At 35.9% G+C, this 27,239-nt stretch overlaps 1 protein-coding gene across 3 annotated transcripts in view; it reads right to left on the bottom strand.

The window, feature by feature from the left end:
• The window catches only part of IGSF3 (immunoglobulin superfamily member 3), a 119,547-nt gene that overhangs the window by 47,319 nt on the left and 44,989 nt on the right, over nucleotides 1–27,239 (bottom strand). For 2 of the 3 annotated variants that reach the window (XM_058186920.1, XM_058186921.1), the window contains exons 4-7: nucleotides 15,809–16,219; nucleotides 13,595–13,984; nucleotides 9,836–10,237; nucleotides 4,260–4,664 (exon numbers count right to left, since the gene is read on the bottom strand). In XM_058186920.1, the coding sequence (XP_058042903.1) occupies nucleotides 4,260–4,664; nucleotides 9,836–10,237; nucleotides 13,595–13,984; nucleotides 15,809–16,219 (1,608 nt within the window). The remainder of the gene's footprint in view (nucleotides 1–4,259; nucleotides 4,665–9,835; nucleotides 10,238–13,594; nucleotides 13,985–15,808; nucleotides 16,220–27,239) is intronic. The other variant, XM_058186922.1, reaches the window with a different exon arrangement.

The following is a 27,239-nucleotide window of genomic DNA, read 5'->3' as shown; positions in this document are numbered from 1 at the left end:
TTTGGTTCTGCAACCCAACAAGACAGACACAGACTTCAGAGGATAATTAGAACTGCAGAAAAAACAATTGCTACCAACCTGCCTTCCATTGAGGACCTGTATACTGCACAAGTCAAAAAGAGGGCTGTGAAAATATTTACAGACTCCTCACATCCTGGACATAAACTGTTTCAACTCCTACCATCAAAACAATGCTATAGAGCACTGCACAACTAGACACAAGAACAGTTTTTTCCCAAACGCCATCACTCTGCTAAACAAATAATTCCCTCAATACTGTCAAACTATTTACTAAGTCTGCACTACTATTAATCTTCTCATCGTTCCCATCACCCATCTCCTTCCACTTATGACTGTATGACTGTAACTTTGTTGCTTGTATCCTTACGATTTATATTGATATTGTTTCCTGATTACTTATTTGTATCCTATGACTATCATTAAGTACTTTATGATTCTTGATGAACTTATCTTTTCTTTTATGTACACTAAGAGCATATGTACCAAGACAAATATTCCTTGTGTGTCCAAGCACACTTGGTCAATAAAAACTCTATTCTATTCTATTCTATTCTATTCTATTCTATTCTATTCTATTCTATTCTATTCTATTCTATTCTATTCTATTCTATGAACTTAGTTATAATACTAAAAACAAATTGTTGGTTTTAACATTCTTAAAATATCCTATTTGTCAATTGCAACTCAGCATATATTGCTTTGGAGTCCTTGGTGCTTTCTTGAGTTTGGTGGTTTTTCTGCAAATGTTTTATTAGCCGATTATGTAACCTCTGTAGTGTTAGAAGGATTTGCTCTCTGTTTGTATGCAGTTATTTGCTCTTTCAGGTTTTGTTCATCAGCTGCACAATATCTATCATTACTTTTTTCACTATCCTTAAGATCAAAGTCATGTCAATCTATAGTCAGTTGACTTTGAGATTCTGTTTTTGCTAGCACAACCCTTTGTAACACAGCTCAGTCATTATAGCATCTAACAGGACTCAACATGACTCAGGACTCTGGGGATTGAAACTGACTAGGTATAAGTACTGCCCTACATTATTTATATACCTGTACAAAATAAAAGCACATTGAACTTAAGAACTATTTGCCAATTACAACTACAACTAGCAATAAAAACTGTGATAAGCTAAAGAGACAAATGCCTATGCTTTTTTAAAAGTTTAATATCACACCCCATTTACAAAATTATACAGTGATTTTAACAGCCAACCTTCTTAGGTTCTCCAAGGAGACTGAAAATGGTGTATAAATAGAAGATAACAACATCATGGGATTACATACTGAATAAATACTGAAGCATTTGTTTTTGCAACTAAAGGACAAAAATGATATGTTCCAGACACACATATGAGTCTGAGACACAGAAAGGAGACCACCCTCATAGATATAATTCCCTAAAATATTATCCAGCTTAAATGAGATAGAATGAGCTAGATAGAATTATTGACTGACGTTGGAATTTAGCCAACAATTTATGCCTGAAGAAATCTCTTCTTGAATGACATACTCGTGCATTCTTATTGAGTATAACTACAATGTTGCCCTATAATCTTACTTGTTTACATTGTTGTAAACATACAGATTCTTTCCAAGTGTAATTCCAAACACTAATTTCAGTCTAAATTATTCCACATGCAAGGAATTGTTTTTCTTAATTTATGTTTTTATACAGAGACCATTCAAATGTGATCTTGCATATTCTTTTTTCAAGTAAAGTTCTATAAGAAATCTATATAGCAATGGTCTCAGTATGTTTTCTGAAATAAGTTTTTCAGACTTTTTAATCATTTAAATGTTTAATTTAAATGTTTAATCATTCTGTAATACCCACTAGATGCAAAAATAAGATGCATGAAATACATGTATTCACAAACGTATATATGTATGTATGTATGTAGGTAGGTAGGTAGGTGGGTATGTACAGGTAGTCCTTGGGTAACAATGGCAACTGGGACCAAGATTGCTGTTAATAAACAATGCAAACATAAAGCACAATCATACATAATGATAGTAAATATGGCAGTCCTGATTGCTGTCATAATCCAACACTGCATAGATCATTAAATAGGAAGAGATGGGCATCTCGGGCAAGAGGTGGGGTTGAGCAAGAAGGCACTATGGAGTGCAGGTTGGCTGGCAGAAGCCATGGGTGGGTTAAAGAAAGCCTGAAAGAACCAATGAGGCTGAGGGTGGGCAGCAGGAAGACTACAGAATACAAGATCCTGGAAGAAAAGGTAGCAAAAGAGATTTGAAACCTTACTTTCCAGTTTCCCTAATGAGTTTGTTTCTGGGAAGTTAGTATGGAAGATCACAAATTCCAATAAATCACATGATCACAGCTCGATGCTGTAAATGCAAGACAGCCACCTGAGCACCTGATTATAGTCATGTCACTGCAGGGGTTTGCAACAGCCAGAACTTTGAGAACTGATCATGTCAATTTTTTCAGCATTTGACTTAACTTTGAATGGACATGAACAAATGGACATAAGCCAATACCATCTGTACTCAATAATTTGTCTTCAGCTTTACATTGAGGGATATTTTTATTTTTTTAAAAAACTGGGGTCTGAGATACACACTACAGCAAAAGTGATAAACAATTCTGAACTAAGAATATAACTTCAATTCTTTTGAATGTTTTACTTTTAGTTTAGGCACAACTTTCTCTGCTAATTCTAGCAGTGCTCTGGTAGTCATAAAAACCCTACTATTTCCTCACCAACAAAAAAGTGACTACTTCTCTTTGGTAACTTCATGGAATCTGAAACAGATTTCAGCTACATTTCTGATGGTACATTCATGAATAGTGGTCACCAACCGGTGGTCCGTGAGAAAATTTTGGTGATCTGCAGCGCACCCGGGTGAAGGAGCTGCTCTGGGATGAGCAATGGCCAGTCCTGTGACTGGAGCTCTGGAATATGGGACTGGCCAGGCAGCTCATGGTGGGGCTGTAAATCTCCACCACAGAGGGAGGTTCGTGCAACTTGTAACTTTGTAGCACAGTCCTCGCCGGCCGGAATGAGGTAATGGTGCAAGGGGTGTGTGTGGCAGTGCAAGCGGGCCGAAGCAATGGGTGGCGGCAACCACAGGCTATTTCTTCCCCCTGCTGTAGCTTCCTGTCGGCTGAACCCACCACTGGCTGTCCCCGTCCCTCACCCTCCCTTCCCAGGCACTCATCGTCTGGCCTGAGAAAGGAAGGGTAGGGGATGGAGATTCGCTCCATATTCCAGAGCGGGAGCGAAGCTTCATCTCTTGCTGGGTCTCGTGGGTGTTTTTTGCCTTGTTGGTGCTCTGCGCACCTTGGTCTCTCAGGGAGATGCTTGACTTCTTCTCAGCCCCAAGTCACTGGATGGCCCATGAGATGAGAGAGAGAAAGAGAATGAGAGAGAGAGTATGAAAGAGAGAATCAGAGAGAGAGAGAGAGAATGAGAAAGAGTGGGAGAGAGAGCGAGAAAGAAAGGACAGAAATGAGAGAAAGAGAGGGGAAGAGAGAAAGAGAGATGAGGGAAAGAGAGAGGGAAAGAGAGATGAGAGAGAGAAAGAGAGGGTGAGAGAGAGAAAGAGAATCAGAGAGAATCAGAATGAGACAGAGAGAAAGAGACAGAGAATGAAAAAGAGAGAGACAGAATGAAAGAGAAAATGAGAGAGAGAGAATGAAAGAAAGAGAAAGAGAGACAGAATGAAAGAGAATGAGAGGGAGAATGAGAGAAAGTGGGAGAGAGATGAGAAAGAGAAGGGCAGAGAGCAAGAGAGATGAGAGAAAGAGAAGGTGAGAGAGATGGAAAGAGAGAGAATCAGAGAGGAAATCAGAATGAAACAGAGAGCAAAAGAGAGAATGTAAGAGAGAGAGAATGAGAGAGAGGGGGGGAGAGAGGGGGAAAGAGAGAAAGAGAAAGGAGGGAGAGTGCCTGAAGGACCCCATCCTGTCACTGGGAGTCCAGGCGTTTCAGCATGTGGCGTGCTGGATTCATATTAGTGGTCCACGGGTTTTAAAATTATGAACTTGGTGGTCCCTGAGGTCCAAAAGTTTGGAGACCCCTGCTCTTGAGAACACACAATTTTAATGTAGTACCAAGAAATTTAAAAACTGCCATCTTCCATTGATCCAAAGGGGGTAAAAAACATTTAGAAATGCAAACCTTATAAATGATGAGTAATTTCAGGCTCTAGAATGGCAAGCTCATCCTTAAATCCTCCCATTAGATCCTTGGCAATACTGCCAACATACTTACTAGGTCGTAAGACCCTGATTTCCAACAGGTTGGAGGTTCTATCTGCCAATCGGGTCCAGCTGCTATTGTAGTTCTTGCGCCACAGCTCAGCCACACACTGGTATTTGCCTGCTTCTGTGTCACTGGCCCTGCTGATGCTCAGGCGTACATTGTTGCTGGACTCTGCTTTCTCAATGGCTGTTCGGGTTCGGAATCCAACATATCTATCGCCCCACTGAACTCCTCCATCACGAGTAAAAGTGACCAAATCATGAAATTCCGTGCTGCCAGCTGGTTGAAAACGCCAAGTCACAGATACTGGCACCCATGAGGGATAGTGTGGCTTGATAATGCATTGCAAGTCAAATGATTCATTATAGGTCACTCCAGGTGTGCGGGAGATGGCTGTAACTGCAAAACCAGCATCTGCCAAAAAAATACAATATAAAACACCACTTAAAACATTAATAAACCTGAATTAACCTATACATGCAAAGAAACAACTAATTTTCTAACTGTAATTCACAGAAAATTGCCGTAAGCATTATTTTTCTATTAACATATTAAAACTCCAATAGGAAGTTGATTTCTAGTATTACAGTAAGTAATCTCATTCCTGAAATTTAAGGAGAAAAATTGAGCTGGTAGTATTAAATGGAATCGTGCTTCTTATTTAACCTTTTTCAAATGATCTTGATGAAGCACAATATATTTTGTTTCCAAGTACACTGAATTGTACATTGAAAATGATACTTTGTCTTGTTACTTATAAAACTGTATTGTACTTCTAGATGTGTTACTTGAATCAAAAAGCATACCTCCAATGTTGGTATTTATTGTTTCTAAATCTACAATATTTTCTAATAAGCCACTCATGTTTGTAGATACTATGAAATCTTTTAACGGAACCCTTATATTGAAATATATAGGATTTGATGAACTGGTGGAATAAAAACAACCTGGGTTTAAATGTAGGGAAAACAAAAGTAATCATTGCCAATTTCAGAAAAGACAGGCACAACCATACACCTCTGTACAACATTCAACTGTAGTATCACACTTTTGGGTAGCTGGTGAGCAGGTTAGCTTGGTAGCTCAACAATAAGTCACTGGTGAAGTGAGCACAACAGCACCTGCATTTTCTGTGTCATTTGATTTTTCCCATAACCTTGCCACTTTCTATAGAGGGATGATTGAAAGCATCCTGTCGAATTGTATTACTGTGTGGTTTGGAGGTATCCCTGCAGCCTGGAACAGCTGATCGGTGGTATTCCGGGAGGCAGATCCAACCGCCAATCAGCTACTCGTGATAAATCAGGCTGTGCTGAAGCTGACCAGGCTGTTGGCTGTTTGCTGCAAGGAGGCAAATTGCTGGGAGGCAGAGGGAGATTTTTTTTTCTTGTTTTCCTCTCCAAAAGCTAGGTGTGTCTTATAGTCTGGAGTTCTTATAATATGAAAAACACGGTATGTGTGTGTATATATAAAAATGCAATTCTGATTCCCGCTCTCAGAAGAATGAATGCATACACACGCATGCACACACTTTTGAGAACGGGAATCAGAATTTCATTTTTTAATGTGTGCCAGTGTGTTCACAGAAAAAAAGTGAGATAAGATAAAGGTTATGTTATCTTGTTCAAGATACGATAAAGGGTATCTTATCTTGTTCTTGTTCTTATATTGTTGCTCCAGAACTGCAAAAGAATTTTTGTACATGTACATCAATCAAGTATCTCAAGGATTCTAATCCTTGAGGGCATCATTATAACAGAGTTCTAGTCTATGTAATTACAAAAAGAATAGGTCAAATTTTCGCATTAAAGCCTTTTTGGAAGGTATTTAAGGATTTACAGGCAAAAAAAGAGATTAAACGAGAAAGGAAACACTAACATTTTCCTTCTCTTTCTATATTGACTATAGTAGATAATCAGAAATAATATTGGACATAGATTTCTGATGCAATTGTTGAAAAGTCACATTTAAGAGGCACTTTTTTAGTACAGAAAAAGGCTGAAATTTCTTCACATATTAGTGCTTTAGCTGAAGCCAAGAATCAGTTTTATAATGTGTTAGTGAAAGAATTATGCTTGCCCAACAGGTTGCAGTAGTGAATTTTCCTTAACTAATAAACTCTTTTTTTACCACTTTGTAATAGACCTCTCAATTAAAAATAAAGTTTAAAATGCCACTTCCTCTGTTTGTACTAACTGAAACACAAATTTTGAAATATCTGCTTTTTTTTGTGCTTACTGATTGAATTGGTCTTGCTTGCTTTACACAAGGAAGTACATAGTACTTCTTCCCTTACAAACCACAAATGAGGGTGGCAACTTTGTTGCTATGCATAATGTCAAGTGACTGCACCAGACTAATGCTAATTCCACTGCTGTAGTTAAGCAAATTACCGTGTCTCATTGTGGTCACATGACCATAACTTGCAATATCCTCCTGCCAGCTTTCCCATTGACTTTATTGGAAGCCGGTTGTGAAGATTAAAAATGGTGACCCTTCACCGTTGTAAACTTAATTTTTCAGTGCTGTTTGAGTGGTAACTGAACAAGGCAGTCTTCATTCAGCAAAAGTAGAGCTAGATGCAAAATAAGCATAAACATTTGCTTCTTTCCCAGTTATGAGTTTAATTTTTCTGGAAAACCCTATGGTATGCAAATAATTTCCTTATGTCTCTCTAGGAATCAAAGCATCACTTCATTAGAAATTCCTTAATAGTATATCCTATTGTCTTTCTCCTCTTCAGCTATCTTGGAATCTGAGTTTTACAAGATTAACAATATTTATTATTTTATCCTCTGCCTTAACATCTTCCTCACTGGGCAACAGAATATATTCTCAATGGCCAGCCAACCTTTAAAAAATGTAATTGATAAAATAGCATAATATAGACTTGATAATTCCCATGCCTGGGAGAAAACTTACATTTTGGAATGATGCTTAATTTGAGGATAACTTTTTGAAATTAAAATTAAAATTGATAAAATAAATTAATAACTTTTAACCAACTCAGCTAAGTTGAGCCTATCTTTTTGGTAGCTGAATGTGAAGAAAACTTATGCAACCTTTTGCTGAATATGGAAGATGAGAATGCAATGATGCTTGGTATTAAAAACAGACAAAACCAACCTAATGCATAGGAGTGAGGTACTAGTAGAAATAACAGGGTTTTTTTTCCTGGTCTCAATAATGCACAGGAATCATGATTTTATATTAGTAAAATAAATAAAACTTGTTTTTTGAGGCAAAGGTTACACAGATATAAATAAAACAAAAATTTGTAAAAAACACTACCAAATTATACGTTATTAAAGTCACGTCTTCCAAGACATAACAAATGGTTGCAAAAGTTAGACTATCAGAAAATCTGCATAAAGAAAAACTGTTTCCTTTAAATTGGTTCTGGAGAAAACTGTTGGAAATACAGCATGGCAGTAGTTATTGGACAGCAAGAAAAAACCCTCAATACTAAGTAAGGTAAAGGCAGAAAACAGACTAGAAACAGCAACAATGAAGCATGAGCATAATTTTTTTGACCACAGAATGCAGAAGCAAATCTTTGAAAGACCCTGATAGTTGAAAAAGATATAAGACAACAGAAAAAAAAAAAAGACTGGCAGAAACGAGATGCTAGATATTAATGATAACAACGATGACAAGAAATCATTGATAACAGAGCATGAGCTTACCTGAAATAAAAGAAAAAAGTTACTGATGAACAATTCTGTTGTCCATCAAGTAATGAAGATTTATAAATATTAACAACTGAATTAATTTTGGACAGCACAGTAAGATTGGAGTCATTCCAAAACAATACAAGCACTTACAAAGAAACAGGATAAAAAAGTGGGGGAGATGACTTAAAACTTTGACAATCCCTGTGAGGTTGTGCAAATGCCAGATAGCTCAGCTTCCCAGTTTTTCTATGCCTGTCTAGGAATCAAAAGTTAGCATTGGAGATTAAGGTCAAGGAAAACCAGCATATGGAACAAGGATTCACCATCAGTGTCTTCTATTAATTCTCACTTTTCTCTATCACCTGTCCCACCATTACAAGAGAAACTTGGGTTATGTCCTTTCACATCTGCAAGTAAGCCTGATCTGGAAATGCAAAATCTCCTAAGAATATTCAGACAGAGAAGCTACCTTATGATTCTTGACAAATGTATCTTGTCCTTTTATGTACAGAGAGCATATGCAACAAAGACAAATTCCTTGTGTGTCCAATCACACTTGGCCAATAAAAAATTCTATTCTATTCTATTCTATTCTATTCTATTCTATTCTATTCTATTCTATTCTATTCTATTCTATTCTATTCATAAATCCCATAATCACCAACACATGGCAAGGAGAATTCTACTACCACTCAAGAACGTTCATGATCAACAAACCTGGCCCTATCAGCCATAGAAAATAAGATGGTTAAATATACCAGAATAAATAAACTATTATCTATTTTTAAGGCAAATTTCCATATCTTTCCCCATGTACACTAGCAAGCAATTGTGATATATGTGCTTAAAAGAACCATGAATTATTATAACATTTTTCTTTGCTCCAGAGCTTGTTATCTGAAACAACTATTTTAAGCATTTAAGAGTAATGTATATTGTTTGGGGCATAAAAAGATAAAAATGAAGGTTTACCAGGTTATTTTCCCCAGAAGATTAAAACAGATGATACAAAAATGATAACAGCATTTTACATTAACAACCTGTATAGTTACTAAATGATTTGGGGACAAACATTTATTGTTTTAACAATAAAATGAAAGATTGTTATATATGTTGCCTTAAACTCCTTAGAGCAGGGGTGTCGAACTCTTGCCATTACAGCAGCGTCACGTGACGTATTGGAACTTTCCCCCCCTTCGCTAAACCGAATGGGGATGGGGCCAGCATATGACGCATCTGGTCTGCGGGCCACAAGTTTGACACCCCTGCCTTAGAGGGAAGGGAGGATTTAAATGCAGTAATAAATAATAGAGCTGAACAATCTTTTCAGTCCATTTTTTATCTTTAAGGGAGGTTATTAGCCATTTTAGGTAGACCACATCCAAGAAACCAACTCTACAGGAAGGCTAAAACTGCTTCTATTGAAACTGGCTACAATAACAGAATCTTGCAACTCCAATTATGTTTTATTTCCTCTGCCTACTAATAGCTCAGTGAATTAGGGAAATATCTGTCTAAGCTACTTCCAAATCTTATTTGGCTTTTGGAGATTTTAAATATGCTTCAGCCCCTTTTTATTGGCACCAACTTCTATTTCTCTACCAAAATCTTGTTTTTGACTTTCTTTATTCTATAATCTGCAAAAGTGGAATGTGCAAAAATGAAAACTAAATTTGATTTCACTGCAATGGTATTATGTCAAAGCAATTATTATCATAGTTAATATTAGTTTTCATATATGCAATCAGTTTCTCTTTTAAATTCCCTTATAAAACATTGAAAGTCACAATGTAACAGCATATTTTTAACCACCCCAAGGCCAAATATAAAGTTTGGGGGGAATGTTTATTAGGTACCTCTGACTTAAGCCGAGGAGTGTAATGTATTAACTGGTGGCACTTTTATACTCACCTAGTGCAGTGATAGCTACTGCTGAGCCATTATGCCGCTCTCCAATCATCTGCCACTCCCCATCCAGCCTACGTGTCCATTCTGTAATACGACACTCATAATGGCCCTCATCTGCCTTGATGCTGTTAAAGATCTCAAGCGTAAAGGATCCAGGCCGTATCTGCTCCATTTGGATCCCCCCATAGCTACTGCGCTCGACATAAGAAGGACCAGGACGAAGGGTTCCATCCCGGTCAAGTTGTATAATGTCACTGCGACGGTTCTGCTTATCCACAAGTTGCCAAGTGACAGATAATCGATTTTGGGGTCTAAACCCAGTGCGGACAGTGCAACCAAATCTCAGGCTCTCCCCTTCTAGAACGTTTGTGGCATTGTTGGATACTTCTATTGAAATATTGGTTTCTGCAGTAAAGGAGAACATATGTGATTACAATCAGGACTGTGTGGGATATCCCATACATGCATATTTCTTCCTACAGAAATACAACATGTGACCCAACAATACGAGGATATATTTGGAAAATTATTTCAAAATTGAGCTAATTGAAAAAAAAATCACTTTAATGTTGTAAAGAGCTTTTGGTTTTTATTATCCCCCAGTAGTACATAGTAGGGAATAATCAGGGAAAGAAATAGCTAATAAAATAAATCTTTGGATTTATTTTATTCTTATTATTAAGTAAAAGAATTGTACAATATTTGTCCTGCATCTTCTACTTCTCTTTTTAATCATTTGAGGTAAAATGAATCTATCTTACGAACATCCTTACTAGTTGAGTTAAGAATGGCAAGTGCATGAACTTGTTTAAGCCAGTCAGCACAACTCCCGCTTTTCCACAGTTCACTGGGTTTTAAAGTTACAATAGAAAAGATATTTCTTCCCCTTTCGAACTCCAGATTTTTTTGCCCTGCAGGAATCCTATTTTTCCCACTGCAAACATAGACCTAAAAACTGGGCTAAAGGGGAGTAAGTGAAAAGAAGAATGAAGCTAAGGGAGGTATTCAGTTCTGTTTACCAATGAGAGACAATTTTATCAACTGTTTTAGGGAAGGATATGTAATAAAAATAAATACTAAAAACTGGTTGTTGTTTTTCACAATTGTATAAATTTATTATTTTTTAAGAAGAAGAATACAGAAAGAATGGGATAGGATAGAAATTAGTGTGAACTGCTTCTGTGGTATTTTTCAATTAAAAAAAACATTTTCTAAAACCATTCTATCTCTATTCTAATCATTTTATTTACTTGTCAATGTTTGTGTCTGTCTTGTGTAAGTTATCAGATATAATTTCCATTCATATAACATCCAGATTCAGACTACAGTAAAAATTGGAAGCATTATTTAAAGTACTGAATAAATCAGTGACTATATACCCTGTTTCCCACATAATAAGACATCCCCTGATAATAAGCCCAATTGGGCTTTTGAACACATGGCAAAAAGGCCAAGCACTTATTTCAGGGTTCAAAAAAATATAAGACAGGGTCTTATTTTCGGGGAAACATGATAGATACTAAATACTAAATCTGTATAAAACTGATACTATATTTTTAACATAGATGGATGGATGGATGGATGGATGGATGGATGGATGGATAGATAGTGTGTATGTGAGACCAACTTACAAATACCATTGTTAACTAAGAAAGTACTATATTACTGCTATAAATGTATGAGAAGAGCGCAAAATAAAATGCATATAATCTCTAAAGCAGTTTGGTAGGATAAGACGGTCCAAATCAACTTGAAATACGTGGAACACAGCAATTACTTGAAACTAGTTTTTTGGAATATAAGAAGGTTTTCAGGGAAGTACATATTGTGCCTTCAAATTCTCTGAAATTCTGAAAAGAGCAAACTTAGGTTTTTTTACTAATTTCCTTGTTATAATCAGGGAAAAAAGCCAAAGCATCAGAAAAGGAACCAGAGGAAGAGTCTGATTTGGATCCAAACAAAGATATGATGCTTGTGACTTAAAGTCAAGCTCTAAGTCAAGGTTCCAAAGAGAATCTTTCTTCTATACATATTTCAAAAATTAAGTTTGGGAGATATGTGAAAGGAATAGAAGATGGGAGTTCAATAATTAATTAATCAGCCCTAACCTAAAGACCTAAGAATACAATAACCTTATTAACCAGACCAATAGGTCATCAAGTCCAACATACCCTAAGACAGAGATCAACAGATGCATTCAGGAACTTACACAAGTTCAGATGACTCTTTTACATTATTACACAAGTCTGAGATAATTCTGATTTGCTTCCAAAGTTGCTTGGGAGGGCAGTGTAAGTCTTCAATTCTTTAAAAACAATATAGCACGCAGGCACAAAAATATTTTTTGTATGTACTTAAGTATATGCTACAATACTTTTCTGAAGCATGGATCACTCTGCAAATAAATATGTAATTTGATGGTACAAAGCATTATTACACAAGTAGTCCTCAGTTAACAACCATTATTAGGACCAGCAACTCCATTGCTAAGCAATGGGATTGTAAAGAGAGAGAAAAAAACACGTGACTGCACTGACCTAGGACAGCAGTTTGGCAATTCCAGTTGTGGTTGTTAAGCGATCCCTATGAGAGGGATCTTGGAGTCCTAGTGGACATTCACTTAAATATGAGCCAGCAATGTGCTGCAGCTGCCAAAAAGCCAACACAGTTCTAGGCTGCATTAACAGAAAGATGGAATCAAGATCATGTGAAGTGTTAGTACCACTTTATAATGCCTTGGTAAGAACACACTTAGAATATTGCATCCAGCTTTGGTTGTCACAATATAAAAAAAGATGTTGAGACTCTAGAAAGAATGCAAAGAAGAGCAACAAAGATGATTAGGGGACTGGAGGCTAAAATATATGAAGAATTGTTGCAGGAATTGGATATGTCTAGTTTAAAGGACATAGGGTTGAAAAGACTAGGGGTGACATGATAGCAGTATTCCAATATCTAAGGGGCTGCCGCAAAGAAGAGGGAGGTGGGTTGTCAACCTATTCTCCAAAGTGCCTGAAGGTAGGACAAGAAGCAATGGATGGAAATTAATCAAAGGGAGAACCAACATAGAACTAAAGAAAAAAATCCTGACAAAACAATTATAATCAGTGGAACAACTTGCCTCCAGAAGTTGTGGTTGCTCCAACACTAGAGATTTTTAAGAAAAGTTTGGACAACCTTTTAGGCTTTCATGCTTGAGCAGGGGGTTAGATTAGAAGACTTTCAAGGTCCCTTCCAACTCTGTTATTCTGTTATTCATGCATGGATATTGAATGTTATGTCATTATGCTAATTCTTGCCAATTTCCCCATTAACTTTGCTTGTGGGAAGCTGGTAGTGAAAGTCAGAAATGGCAGTTTTGTAACTGCAGGATGCTGTGACTGTTATAATTGCACACCAGGTGCCAAGTATCCAAATTGTGATTACATGACTGTAGGGATACTGTGATAGTTACAGCTTTAAAGACTAGCCATAAGTCTTCTCATTCATAGCCTGGGTAACTTTGAACGGTTACTGAATGTGTGGTTGCTAAGCAATATCTACCTGATTTATAAATTTATTTGCTATAAAATGCTTGGCGCTTTGTGGGCAAATTGGCATATAGATTTTTTTTCAGTTAAATGAACTTAAGATCCTCTACAGACTGTCCTCAACAGAAGCAAAGAAATCAACCCATTAGCTGCTTGTGTCATAATCATCATAAACCTGCCCAGGTCCCAAAAACCCACACAATCAATATGAGCAAAGAAGATTTATGCTTACTAAGGGGTAGCACTGTAATAGGTGTGTTCTTTGGCCGTTTGCTTTCTCCATCGATAAATTCACCAGTTGTCGTCTTCAATCGCTCTGTCACTCGACAGTTATATTTGCCGCTGTCTTCCAATCGAAGTCGGTAGATTTTTAGGATATAGATGCTGTCACTCTCTTTAGCCACTTTCAGTTGTCCCAAGGCTTCTCTCTGGGCAAACTCATTGTTAAGAACTGGCACAGCATTAGCACCAAAAGTAGCAATGAGAGAACTATTGAAGGCCCAAGAGATGGAGAAATACCTCTTTGCAACATTTTGTACTTCCAAAATGCATCTAAACTCCACAGGTTCACCCACTATGTATGTCCGTTTCTCTGTTTCTAGTCGAACGTTGATATCCATATCTAAAAGAAACAGAACAAACAATACATACACATACAGACATACAAACCAATGAAACTGTGTCACAGCCCTATACAAACATGAAAGAGCTAACCAGCTTAGATTATTATTAAGAAATTATTATTTGAAAATTGTTTTGAACATACTCTGTGTATTAAAAATTGTGTCTCTTCCTGTATTTTAACTTCATCTCCAAAAGCTATGTTTTTGTTTTCTCTTTCATTTTTCTTATGCATAGGAAAGCACAAAAACTACATACGTGGTGCAATTAAATACTAATTTTTTGCAAAATAATAATTTTAAAGCTACTTTCATGCTAACGGATTGAAGAACTATACCAATTTAGATTATATCAATTTAAGAATTAAATTGTGTACTATCTTAAAAGAGTTTTTATAAGCAATGTTCTCTACTTCAAAATTTTGGCTTATTACATAAGTAAACCGTTTGTATGAATTTATGTACTGAATATATCAAAAGACAGGAAACAACTGCTGCGATTTATTTATCTAAATAAACAATTCCTACCAAAACTACTGACTGATGGGCCAAAAAGAGGACATCACCATTCAAAAAGGACCACAACATAGGACAACAGCAACAGAGGGTAAAACATAGCTTAGTAAAAGCACTGAAAAGAGTAATAAACATTTTATATGAATATTAAGGTATTTTCATTTATATGAAAAACAATCAGAAAAAAAGTCTGTGAAACCTTTAATACATAGAAACTGGGATTAACTGTAAAGGAAAAAAAGGTGCATGTCCAATGTACAGTAAACAATACTTCCCATTTTGTAGGTTTTCATAAACTGTGAACATAAATTTAAATACCCTAAAGCAAGGCAGTATATTTTGTAAATGATGAGGCAACCTGAGGCTTATCAGATGTTTTGGATTCCAATAGCAATTAACTCCTGAGGTCCTGCTAGCAAACTATTAATGAGCTTTTGCAAGCATCATGAATTAGCATCAACAAGAGCTAGTCCATCTTAATATAGCCATTGTTATATCAAATCAAAAGTTAGCTAACACCTACTTTGACATTTATCACAGGAAGCTAAAGAAATACTCCAGTTAAAGGAAGTGTTAGCGTGGCTGACCACTAGCCAATGATGTATTTAAAAAGTGAAACTTGGAACTATTAAGTTGTAGTCTAAATGTTAAAAGTACTGCAGTTGCTATATGTGTGTGTGTGTGTGTGTATGTAGCTTTGCTCCCAGAAACACGAAGCTGAAGCCTGAAGATGACGAATGAGACTTCGTCGAAACGTCGCCAAGACACTTCCAATTTTACGCGGGAGAAAACCCGAATAACCAAAGACCTACATACAAACACCCGCGAAAACCTCAGAAAACATATATATATATACACTCATATGTATATAAAATCATATAAATGTACCTGTACATACATTATCAACATTTTGAGAGATTGCTAAATCTCATTAGATTTAGGCATTGTCACTAATATTCTTGTGAGAATCTGGGGAGGGGAGAATCAAAATTTATAAGACTTTGTAATCATATGAGATTCATTTAAAATTTTAAAATATGTATTTTAATTTTGAGTTCTGCTTTCTTATGAGACATATCACCATAGTACCATATAGTATAGGTTTTATGTTTCCAAGCACTGCTTTATGAAACAGCCCTCAAAGGCTTTTGGTAGCGATATAGTGGTCAACATAAAGGAAGGATGCAAAGTCTCTGAAGCTCCTCCTAATAAAATTATTTTGTCTGTCTTGAATCCCCTGATCCCAAAACCAAAATCATGAGAGCGTATGCAAGACTGTGAAAGAGGTAAAAAAAAATTGGCATACTAACCAGTTCCTTCCACATAGACCATAGTGCTCTCCGACTGCTTGCGTGTCACAGCGTACCAAGTGCCATCAGGGTCCTGAATCCATTCAGCTGCTTCACAATAAAACTCGCCCTCATCAGAAGACTGAAGATTGTAGATAGTAAGCTTAGATTGAGTCTCGCCCACTTTATCAAGACGGACATCTCCACTTGCGTGGCGTTGCGTGTATTCACTTCCTGCACGCAGTACAAAGTCTTTGCTGAGAGAAATAACTTCCACAAGAGGCTCATCTGCTTTCTGACGATACCAGGCAATGGAAATGTGGCTGTGCTGTTCAGTATTCTTGGTAATCTCACACTTTAGCTCCAGAGAATCATGTTGTACTTTCTTTAGAATCTGGGTTTCCGAAGTTACTCGTAGTGAGTCAGGAATAACTGCAGTGAAGAGATAGAGCAGCATTAGTTGATCTGAAAAGCAGATTCTGCACCTGCAAGAAAACACTAGAAGGATAAAGGCGATGAAGAAGATATTCATAGTTGTATTTATGTTCCTACCAATATTGCAGAATAGATTAAATAGAAATGAGAAACAATAGTATTGTTACTTTTTACAGTATAGAAAGCAAAGCCGGTGGGGGTCATTTCTAATAGATTATGGACATCTGTATCCAATTTAAGCCTGTTATAATCAGTTGGTTCTTGGTAGGAATACATTTTTGTCTGATCCAACGCCTACACTTGTCCTTTCCTGCTTAATTTATGCATTTATTTATTTTATATTTTTTATTAAATTTATATGCCGGCCATCTCGCCATTAGATGACTTTAGGCAGCTTAACTGAGAGCAAAAAATATTGCAACCAGGAGAAAAAAGTAGGCATGACTGAGAAAAAATTGTCCTTCCCAATTTCTTTTATATTTAAAACCGATTAACAAATAAATATAGTAACATGGTTACTCAGAAGGTAATTAGTAATGGGTCATTAAAAATGACAATTTTGTGACAATTTTATGTGCAAGCTATTTAGGGACTGCAGGTAGTCCTTGGCTGTGCGTGACTGAGATCCTTATTTCTATCAAACATATAGAAATCTGTAATACGAATAGGAAAGACTTTTGCTAAAATTCTGAAGACCAAAACTAAAAGAACTGTATTTAGAGAGATTGTTACAGTTTGGTTTAGCATGTGACAGCTTCTTACTACAATTTCATTTAATTTTTCAGAAGAATTTCTCCAATTGATATCTTTACCTAAGTTATTGAATTTACTGTCCAGATCAGCCTATATCATTTCCACCTCATCCATTCTTTTCTCCCTCCTCAGCTATATTTTAATTTTTTAATTTTTCAAATGCAATTAAAAATATACATACTCTTAGATATTTATTTTATGTTATTTAACCATCCTATAAATTTCAGTATTAGTACTAACTGCTCAGACCTTTCTAAGGAATTATTTGTGGAGTGCATACGTGTGTTTCTTTGGCTTTACACTATCAGTAATTTTTGTCCCAAAACACTATGATTATCATTTTATTTACTGTTCTTTTATTTTATAAATTAACTGTATCTGCAAATAAAATTAAGGTATAGAACTTAGAGGCAGTCTTTTTCTTATGAGGATAAAAGAACAAATGCATAGTCTTCCAACTTAAAGGCTTAATTAGCTTTAGAAGCAATATGTAAATATCTTTCCAAATGCTGTTTTATATGCAATGATTTTAAAGCACTTATTAATTTATTGTACTTAAATTAAACTAAAATTAACCAAGTGATATATCTAAATGGATGGGATTTGGGATAATGAAGACCAAATTATGATTTTGAATTTGCAGGCTCTTTGATGCTCTTAGAGCTTGGTTATTTTCTTGCAAAACCAATCTAAAAATCTGCCTATGTCTTCTTCAATTTGCAGAGTCCAAGGATTTATTATAAAGAGAGCTTGGTCTAGAGCACAGTTGTCAAACTCCCCGCGTCATGTTGCCGTCATATGACTTTTACAACATTTTACCCATTTGCGGAACTGGGATGGGCGTGGCTTGTGCATCTGGCCCGTGGGCCGCCATTTTGATACCCCTGGTAGTGGTTAAGGCACCAAGCTAGAAAATGCAGGACCCTGAGATCTAGTCCCACCTTAGCCATGAAAGCCAGCTGGGTGACCTTGGGCTTTCACTTTCTCTCAGCCCAACCCAGCTCCCAGGGTTGTTGTTGTGAGGAAAATAGGAAGATGGTGTTTTGGATATGAGTTATTTGTAAAATAATAAAGGTGGGATACGACAAACAAACAAACCAAACATCGCTTGAATACAAGTTTTCCTTCTAACAGTAACGCTATAATGTGATTTTCATTGAAACTGTCAGGAAAACCAATGATGAATAGAATTAACTCTGCCATGGAAGCAGGATGACATTATTGTTCCCTTTCTACAGTCCTGCCTCACAGAAAAACACAGGTCAACATGGAGCACACGGACACAGAGGCACACAAACCCAAAGGCCCTGTGAAAATGATACATCACAAAAACCCAATAATCACTATTTATATTAAACTTTAACAAAACAGATAATGAAAATACAGTCTTGCATGTATCTTTAAATATGTATATACAACTTTAAATATGCATATAAGCAGGTCACTGAAACAAGATATATCTATTTAAAAGAATTCCTTAAAGATTAACTATTTGTTAAAACTAATTAACAAATTTTCTCATTAATTTCTTATAGTTACCATTGAGGTAAATTATGAATAAAATGGAATTTCATTCATTTTGCATGTTAGTTTAAATAAAAAGTTATTTGAATTATTTCAATACATAATTAGCTAAGCGTAAATGCTTCAAGAGCAGGGGCAATTGCTTTAGGTAGCTGTTCAGTTCCTGATTCATGCTTTTTAAATATCTACTAAATTGTTATATACATACATACATACATGTGTACATACATACATACATACCTTGTTGACAGGTAGTTTATGATTACAAGTTCTCCTGTGTAAAAGCATATTCATTGTCATAGCAATTTTAACAAATTTTGGGAACTGCAAACCTGAAAAGATTGGGAACTACAAGCTTAGGGTAGTTATAGATCGTAACTAGTGTTCATTTCTTGCTATGACTCCCAGAATCTCTTTTGGAATACAAAGAACAAAACAAAGCCCAAACAAATAAGGTAAGAGGAGTGGATTTTAAGAAACAAAAGCAGAACTTTTAAGCCTTCAATCATTTGGCTATCTCTCATTATACCTATTTAGTAGTGTGGCCTCACTCATTTTGGGTGGGTGATTCTAGATATTTAAAATAGTGGCAAATATCTGAAGCTCAGGTGTAGGATCTTCGGAGAAGGGCGGGGTATAAATGTAAACCAAAAAAAAAGGATGAGGGTGAAGGTTCATTCTCCGAGCTTGTGGGTTGGTTTCTGGACATTTCATTACCAGGCTAGGCAACATCTTCTGCAGAGTTTAGGGGATGTCAGGTTCTTCTGTTTATAATATTTTGTTTATAAGACTTTCAGGTGTGGATTGTCAAGTGAGCATCTTGTGGCATGTCTTGTGAAGAGTCAGCTGTGAGTCATCAGTGAATCTTGTGATGGGTCTTGTGATAAGAGATTATTTCAGGTCAGGGTCATTGGGAGGTGAACTGCTGATGGGGGGAGGGGTTGTGTGGTTGGTTGAAGATTGATGCTGTCCGGTTCTAGATATTTCAGGGAAAGACCACTCAAACTCTCCACCAAGTGGAAGTTGTACATGACTTCCTTAGAAAATTAATTGAGGAGAAAGATGATTCCTGCTTCCTTAGACTTTCCTTTGTAAAATTAAATTAAATTAAATTAAATCCACAAATGGTTTTTTGTTAGCCACTGATAGAGCAGACCTACATTTAAACAAATTGATTTCATCTAATCTAATACACCACCATCTGTTTCTAGGAATGTTTATAATGCATTACATTCTGAATGTAAATGGGAACTGAAAAAAACTGGCTTCCTAAATTCCTGGAAATGTTACTGAAATATAAAAACAGAGATAAATGTTAAAGAAATATAAAAATATAAGAAAGAAGAAACTTGAGTACTATGTGAACATGAGTTGGGATTTTTCTTCCTTTAATGGTGGCTTAACAGGTTTTTTTTTTACTATCCATTATTTAAAAAGTTAAACTGTTTAAACTAAATAATTCCTGATAATAATCGGTGACATAATTTTGCTTTTTAGCAAAAAATTCAGTTTTCTCAATTATAAAAAATAATATTTATAAGAGAGATTATGTAATTTATAACTAGCGTGGGATGAATTTCACAGCTATTGTTATGGGGAGAGGAACTCTTATCTTTTATCTTTATGAAATGAGTTGAAATTCTCAATTATTGCAAGGGTTTTTTGTAAATGATACTAGAACACTCATTATTTATTAGATTTTCAATGAAGAATAAAATGGAGTTTTGTTGGCTGCTGCAGAATAATACCACAGATCTGTCCTCTGGTTATAACAGCATCCTAGTTTGTGTTTACTAATTGTGTCAAATGATTAGGATGAAAGAAGTACATCTGTCAAAGTAATTGGATATGGTCAAGCAACTGAGGAAAAGGGGCTGGTGGCATGTACTGAACATTTATTTTCAAGATAGGAAACTAGGTCAGCTTTTTGACTCAAGGCCATAAATCCCCCTCACATGATATTACAAGGCATTTGCCATGATCCACAAACTTAAGAATTAACTATATAGTATATCGTTCACAAGAATGAACATGATTCTTATCCTGTTTTATTAAATACATACATACACACATACATACATATACACAAGCACACACACACACAGAGGAGGAAACATACAACGGCTACTCTGAAATACTAGTTTCAGATCATAGAGAGACAAGGAATATTTTATCATTAATCGGCATCTGCTGCAAGACTGGCTAATAACACTGCCGAATTCAAAAAGCAAATAGGCTTTTTGGAAACTAATGTAAAAAGAACGTGGAGATACTTTCTTTCAAATAAAAATAGCTATTGATTGTTCTATTGGAGTACAAGGATAAAAATACAGGTGTCCTCCACTTATAACCATTCATTTCAGAAAGGCCTCAACTATAACGCAGATGATGCCAATCACCCAGAATTCTTTGCAGCCTTAGAAGGAGCCTTTAAAACTACTGGACTTCCCACAAAGGTCTAAGAAAACATCAGACAAATCATCATTTCACAGGCCAGAAGACGAGAACAAAATCAACTCACCGTAGAGCAGCCCTCAGAAATCTAAAAAAGGATCAAACTATCATCATCATACTAGCAAACAAAGGCTGAACCATGATTATTATGGACAGATCACAATAGCAAAAGCAAAAGAACTATTCCTGAAAATAATTATTCTCAAAATATCTGCTACGAATTTTACGCATATTATCCAAATAATTGAAATATTTTTTTACACAATGATTATTGCGAAATCATTTTCTCTAATCAATATATTTGTTTAGTAATGCAGCCTTACTCACAAAAGAAATCCCTTCTTTTTGGTTTGTTTCCAGAAGTAAATAGCTATTTTGCAATTAAATAGTCAAAACTATTTAAAATCTTCAGTAAAGATCCTAGAAAAAGGAATGAATGTAAAACAACAATGCACTTAAAAACTCTACATAAATATAATATTTGTAGAATACTTCAAACTTAATATAGGTAGTTCTCGACTTACAACAGTACTCTTAGTGACTGTTCGAATTTACAACTGCTCTGAAAAAAGTGAGTTATCACCATTTTTCACACTTATGACCATGGTAGCATCCACATAGTCATTCGGGTGCTTGATATTTGACTCATATTTATGACGGATGCAGATCCTGTGGTCATGTGATCATCTTTTGCAACCTTCTGATAAGCAAAGTCAATGCGGAAGCCAGATTCACTTAACGACTCTTTTATTAATTTAGCAACTGCAGTGATTCAGTTAACCAATGTAGCAAGAATAGTTACTTAACTCACTTAACAAATTTCTCACTTAGCAGCATAAATTTTGGGCTCAATTGTGGTCATAAGTTGAGGACTATCTGTAAGAACAAACTAACTTGCATAATTGCAAAATGGACATTTGTGTCCCTGTAGCTCAATGAAATATTTTACTTCTGCTAATAATTTTCTTTAAACTTTAAGGCTATTTTATTGAAACATTCAGTAATATGAACAAATGCATTCTCAACTGCAGCTTTCTCATTACATCGTTATTTACTCTAAACATACAATCAAAATATAAACAGAGCAAGGCAGTGGAACAGAGGGGACTACTAAAAACAAATCTTTATATTATGGCAAATGTAAATCACTGTAATGTTTGTTTCAATCAAAAAGAGATGAAGGGATTAAGTCAAGGCACGTAGGGAATAAATCATTCGGGGGAAGATTCAATGAAACAAATGTGGCAAGAGGAGATGGCAGCTGTGGCTGGGGAGGAGGTGGCTTTTCATCCAATTGTACCAATTTCTTAATTGGGAGGTCCTTCAGACCAGTGGCCCCCAAGCTTTCTGACTTTGTAGACCAGCGGTGATGGTGGGGGTAGGGGGAATGCTTCTGCAGGAGTGGCGGTGAGTGTGTGTGCAGGTACATTTGCACTAGCTGCAGGCGAGCTGTACACTTGTGTGTATTCACCTGCCACTCATGCAAGTGGAGCTGTGCACATGTGTGCACTTACCCCCTTCTTGTACAGCCTGTTTGGAACTCATGCCCTAATCACCTCATGACTGGATTATTGCAATGTGCTTTCTACCTGGAGATGCCCTTGAAGACTACCCAGAAGCTACAGCTGGTCCCAAATACAGTAATGCAAGCAGCCGCAGGAATATTTTGATTCACCTGTGGTCATCTTGCTCTATGAGCTCCATTGGTTGCAGGTTGGCTTAAGAGTACAAGAAGTCCTTGACTTACAACCATTCATTTAGTGACTGTTCAAAATTACAATGGCACTGAAAAATGGCATTTCACCTTTATGACCGTTGCAGCATCCCCATGGTCACCTGATTAAAATTTGGACACTTGGCAACTGGCATATATTACAGTGTCCTGGGATCAAGTGATCACTTTTTGAGACCTTCCCCTGTTAAGGGGGAAGCCAGATTCACTTAGTAACTATGTTACTAACTTAACAACTGCAGAGATTCACTTAACAACTCATTTAACATCTGTCTTGCTTAGCAATGGAAATTACCCAATTGTGGTTGTAAATTGAAGATAAACTGTATACAAGTGCTGGCTCTCACCTATAAAGCATTTCGTAGGATTTGTGTGTGTGTTGTGTGTGTGTGTGTGTGAGAGAGAGAGAAAGAGAGAGAGGGAGGGAGAGAAAGAGATAAAGAGAGATTTGTCAAGGCAGTGTTGACTCTCAGTGACTGTCTGGGCTAGTCCCTACTTCTTGGCAACATTTTCAAAATGGTTTGCCATTGAGTTCTTCCAAGACTGAATGAGAATTATTAGAAATCGGTCTTCTGATTTCTAGCCTGGAGTTTTAATCATTACATCGAATCACCTCTCATTTGATAGAATAAAGTCTAAATATTTGAGGGGTTACCCTTAACTGAAACAATTCCCAGTGGTTTCTGCAAGTCCATTAAAACTGGGGGAAGCGAGGTTGCTCTGAAACCTCTCAATTGAAAAATGTAATTTAGTGGGACCCTGGAAAATACCTTCTCTGTCACCAAATCTGTCCTTTGGGAGAACATTCCCCCACCCCCAGATATTTTCCTGGCTTCCACTGTACAAAGGTTCTTTAAAAACTCTTTAAAAAAACTCATTTTCTTTTCAGTCATGTGGTTAGGTTGTCTTATCAGCCCGCTAGTGTTTTTTATTGCTTGATTTTGTCTAAATACATTTGCATCCCCCCTCCACACACACTTTTCTTTTTCTTTCTGTTAGCTATATTAAGTCACCTAGAGTCACTTTGGAGTTGGGCAACCTTCCAAATTTAGTAAAACAAATCTAATAAAATTAAATATTTAAATATTTGGAGAGGAATAATTAAAACAAAAGACATAATAGTAGAGTCCTATAAGAAATCAAAAGATAGAGAAATAATTGTAGCTGAAAAACAGGTAAGGGTGATTCAATTATTATGCAAGGCTATTGAGTATTTTAAAAGAAATGGAAAGGCTATAAATAGGGGTGATCATGTATGGATTTTGAAAATACCAAAATTAAATTTTAATAACATGTTAATTATTTCTCTAGTACCTGAATTTTAGAACGATCTCTAAATGGGAGCCTGCCTTAATATATTTTTAATAGCCATTTGTTAAAGGCCACAAAATTCTACACATGGCTTCTTTTTAAAAAAAGCCTGGGGTTAAATATGTTTAATTGTGGCAAAAGGTGATTTTATTTTATTATTACTCATTTAGCTTCTACTGTCTTTAATTTTTATAGCTCTTTTAAAGGTGACACTTAGAACAAAGAAAAGAGAGAAATCAGAATATTCAATCCATGGAAAGGGATTGTACTACTTCACTAAAATATCTCTTTACCCAAAATTTGATAATTCTAGTAAAAATATTAGAAAATTATTGAAAATATGATTAGAGTATGTACTGCAAGTTGTCAGTATATAGTTAAAACTGAAAAATAAAATTCATTGACGTCCTATAGGCAATATATAGTTTGGATAGAAGAAAGCATCTGTGCCCCTTTATATTACTATATTTCAATTTCCATCAGTCCTAGCCAGCACAACCATAATCAGGGATTATTGGAATTATGTCTGCAATGCCCCGCCTGCTGTAAATATGAATGGTTCTTATTACTCTCATAGTAGCTAAACCAGGACAGGAAAGAGAAAAACAACATCAGGAAATCTGTTTATAGTAAGCATCTCTATTAACCTGTACCTGAAAGTCAAATATTTTCAGATTTGCAGATTGACACCCCAGTATCACTTATTTCCCCTTTGCTGTTTAAGAAATGCATTCATTGAGATAAAGGAATTAAACAACAACAAGATAATGATCTCTCACCTCTTTCTAGAACATTTCTTCTTTAATTTACATCAGAAGTTTAGATTTTGAAGGCTTTTAAGATGATGGGGCAGAGAAGAGTATAATTAATATTTCAACTTCTGACACATTCATTCCAATTATATGGCCCTCACCATACTTTCCTTTTTTAAAAATCAATGTGTAAAAGAACAGAGAAGATTATATCATACATTTATTATTGGTTTCAGAGGATGTTTGAAAAAATTAACCAGTTTTTCTTATTTTTCTTTTAAGAAACCTGCATTTAAAGATAAATTTTTATACTAACCAATTTTTAAGGAGGAAGAGCAAATTCACCAATTTGTTCAAGAACTTGCTCAGATCCAGAGTGGGCATGGTGCTTCAGATTGCACATGCTCTAACCTAAAGCAATGTTTTTGAGTTTCACAGAGAACTTATGGGATGATAAGAAACATGCTAAAAAATTAATTAATTTTCTAGTGATAAATATCTGATAGTGATATTAGGGCAGTGATGGCTAACCTTTTTGCCGTTGTGTGCCAAAAGCAGGGGGAGTGTGTGTGTGTCTGTGTGTGTGAGATGCGTGCACATGCCCACACCAATAATTCAATGTGCCCTGTTCACATGCGATGGCGAAAACGGCCTTCCCTATCCCCCTGGAGGCCCTCCGGAAGCCAGAAATGGCCTGTTTCCCAACTTCTGGTGGGCCTGAAAATCAGTTGGCCAGCTAGGGCATCAGCTGGAGCTCAGCTAAGGCAACACTAGTGTGCCTACATATATGGTTCCGCGTGCCACCTTTGGCACATGTGCCATAAGTTCGCCACCACGGTACTAGGGCATAGTAACCATTTTGTAAATGCCAGTGCCATAAAGGCTAAATGCCAATGCCATAAAGGTTAATTATGCCCATTTTAGAATTTGCCTGTTTACTAAAAAATGTTATTATAAAACAGATTTTTTTTCCTGCAGTAATTGTTATCAAGTTTATTTTTAAGAAAGGAAAGCTGACATAACAAAAATAAACAATTTTCTGTATTCATTTTAAAATTTTAAATGTATACTGATAAATATCCTGAATTTATTTTGACTTTCCCTATTTCTACAAGTAATTGTGATTCCCACAGTGTTAATACTTGCCATATTTATTATGACAGCAATTGCAAATAAAATTAAAAAGGGGAATTAATGTTAGTTTTGAAAAAGAGCAAAGAAGATTGCATTTCATTAGTTCTAAATTTTGTGAAAATATTAAAAGCTAATCATGCAGTGAAGCAGAGGGAAAAAAACTATATCCCTGAAGATAGAGAGTTTGCAAGTTCTGTGCTAGACACTACTACTAGTACTACTACTGTGCTAGACACTACTTCCAAGCGAATGGAATTGGAATTGCAAGATATACTGCATGTGGCCATAGAAGCAACTGATAATGAAACTACTCTTTGTATAATGTTGATTTGTGACAGAGACATCTGCCCCTGAGTTGAAGTAAACTATCAAATTATAATTTGTCATGCTTCCAGTATTTCAAAGAGAGAATTTCAGTTTTTACCACAACCCCTATATTAGTAATATAAGTCCTACAAAGACCAGTATTTTAGAAGATCATGTACAACAAGCTATTTCACATCTTTACTCAAGCAGTTCAGTTGTGGATTCTGTATCACCATATCTCAGTCAAGACTTTCTATAAAAGGATAAAATTGGAAATAAATTATTATGTAGGATAAAAAAGCTAGTTTGGTATAGTAGTTAAGTAACAGGTAAGAAACTCAGAGGTGGTGAGTTCCAGTCTCATCTCAGGCAAAAAGAAGGTACAAAGAAAGCAGGCAATGGCAAACCACTTCTTTCCAAGAAAAGAACAGGGACTTGTGCAGGTAGTTGTCAGAGTCAAAAATGCAATCCTCCCCTCAAAAGTAAATTGAGGTCCTGGAAGATTTCAAGTTAGATTTTAGGTGACATAGTCAATGTCATTTAGCAGAACTGACAAAATTTGAAGGTTCTCTTGTGAATTGCATCACAAATCTGCATGTATCTATTATTTTTTGCTGCCTAAGAAACCCAAGGACACTTTAACTCTAATGTTTGGTAGTCAATCTGAAGCATGCCCTGATGAAGATATATACCCTGTTTCCCACAAAATAAGCCCAATTGGGCTTTTGAGTGCATGGCAATAAGGCCAAGCACTTATTTCAGGGTTCAAAAAAAAAAATATAAGACAGGGTCTTATTTTTGGGGAAACAAAAATATTAGCAACAAAAATATCAGTTTCAAAATTACTGATTTTTTAGAAATACGCAAGAAAAAAATGGATGAATATTAAGCTTAAAAATAAGAACTTATATTTCAGATAGGAAAGATGAACAAAGGCCCATTTAAGAATTTTTTTCCCTTTAGATTTAAATTAGTTTTGAAGAAAACTGGGCAAGGCTTGCCTTGAACACATGCAAAATAAAATCAGAATCTCCAGTTACATATTTAAAAT

This window comes from Ahaetulla prasina, chromosome 5, assembly GCF_028640845.1.
Source record: "Ahaetulla prasina isolate Xishuangbanna chromosome 5, ASM2864084v1, whole genome shotgun sequence".
In the NCBI taxonomy this organism is placed as follows: Eukaryota; Metazoa; Chordata; class Lepidosauria; order Squamata; family Colubridae; genus Ahaetulla; species Ahaetulla prasina.
The sequence above is the reverse complement of the archived record's forward strand: the minus strand, read 5'-3'. Positions and strand labels throughout refer to the sequence as shown.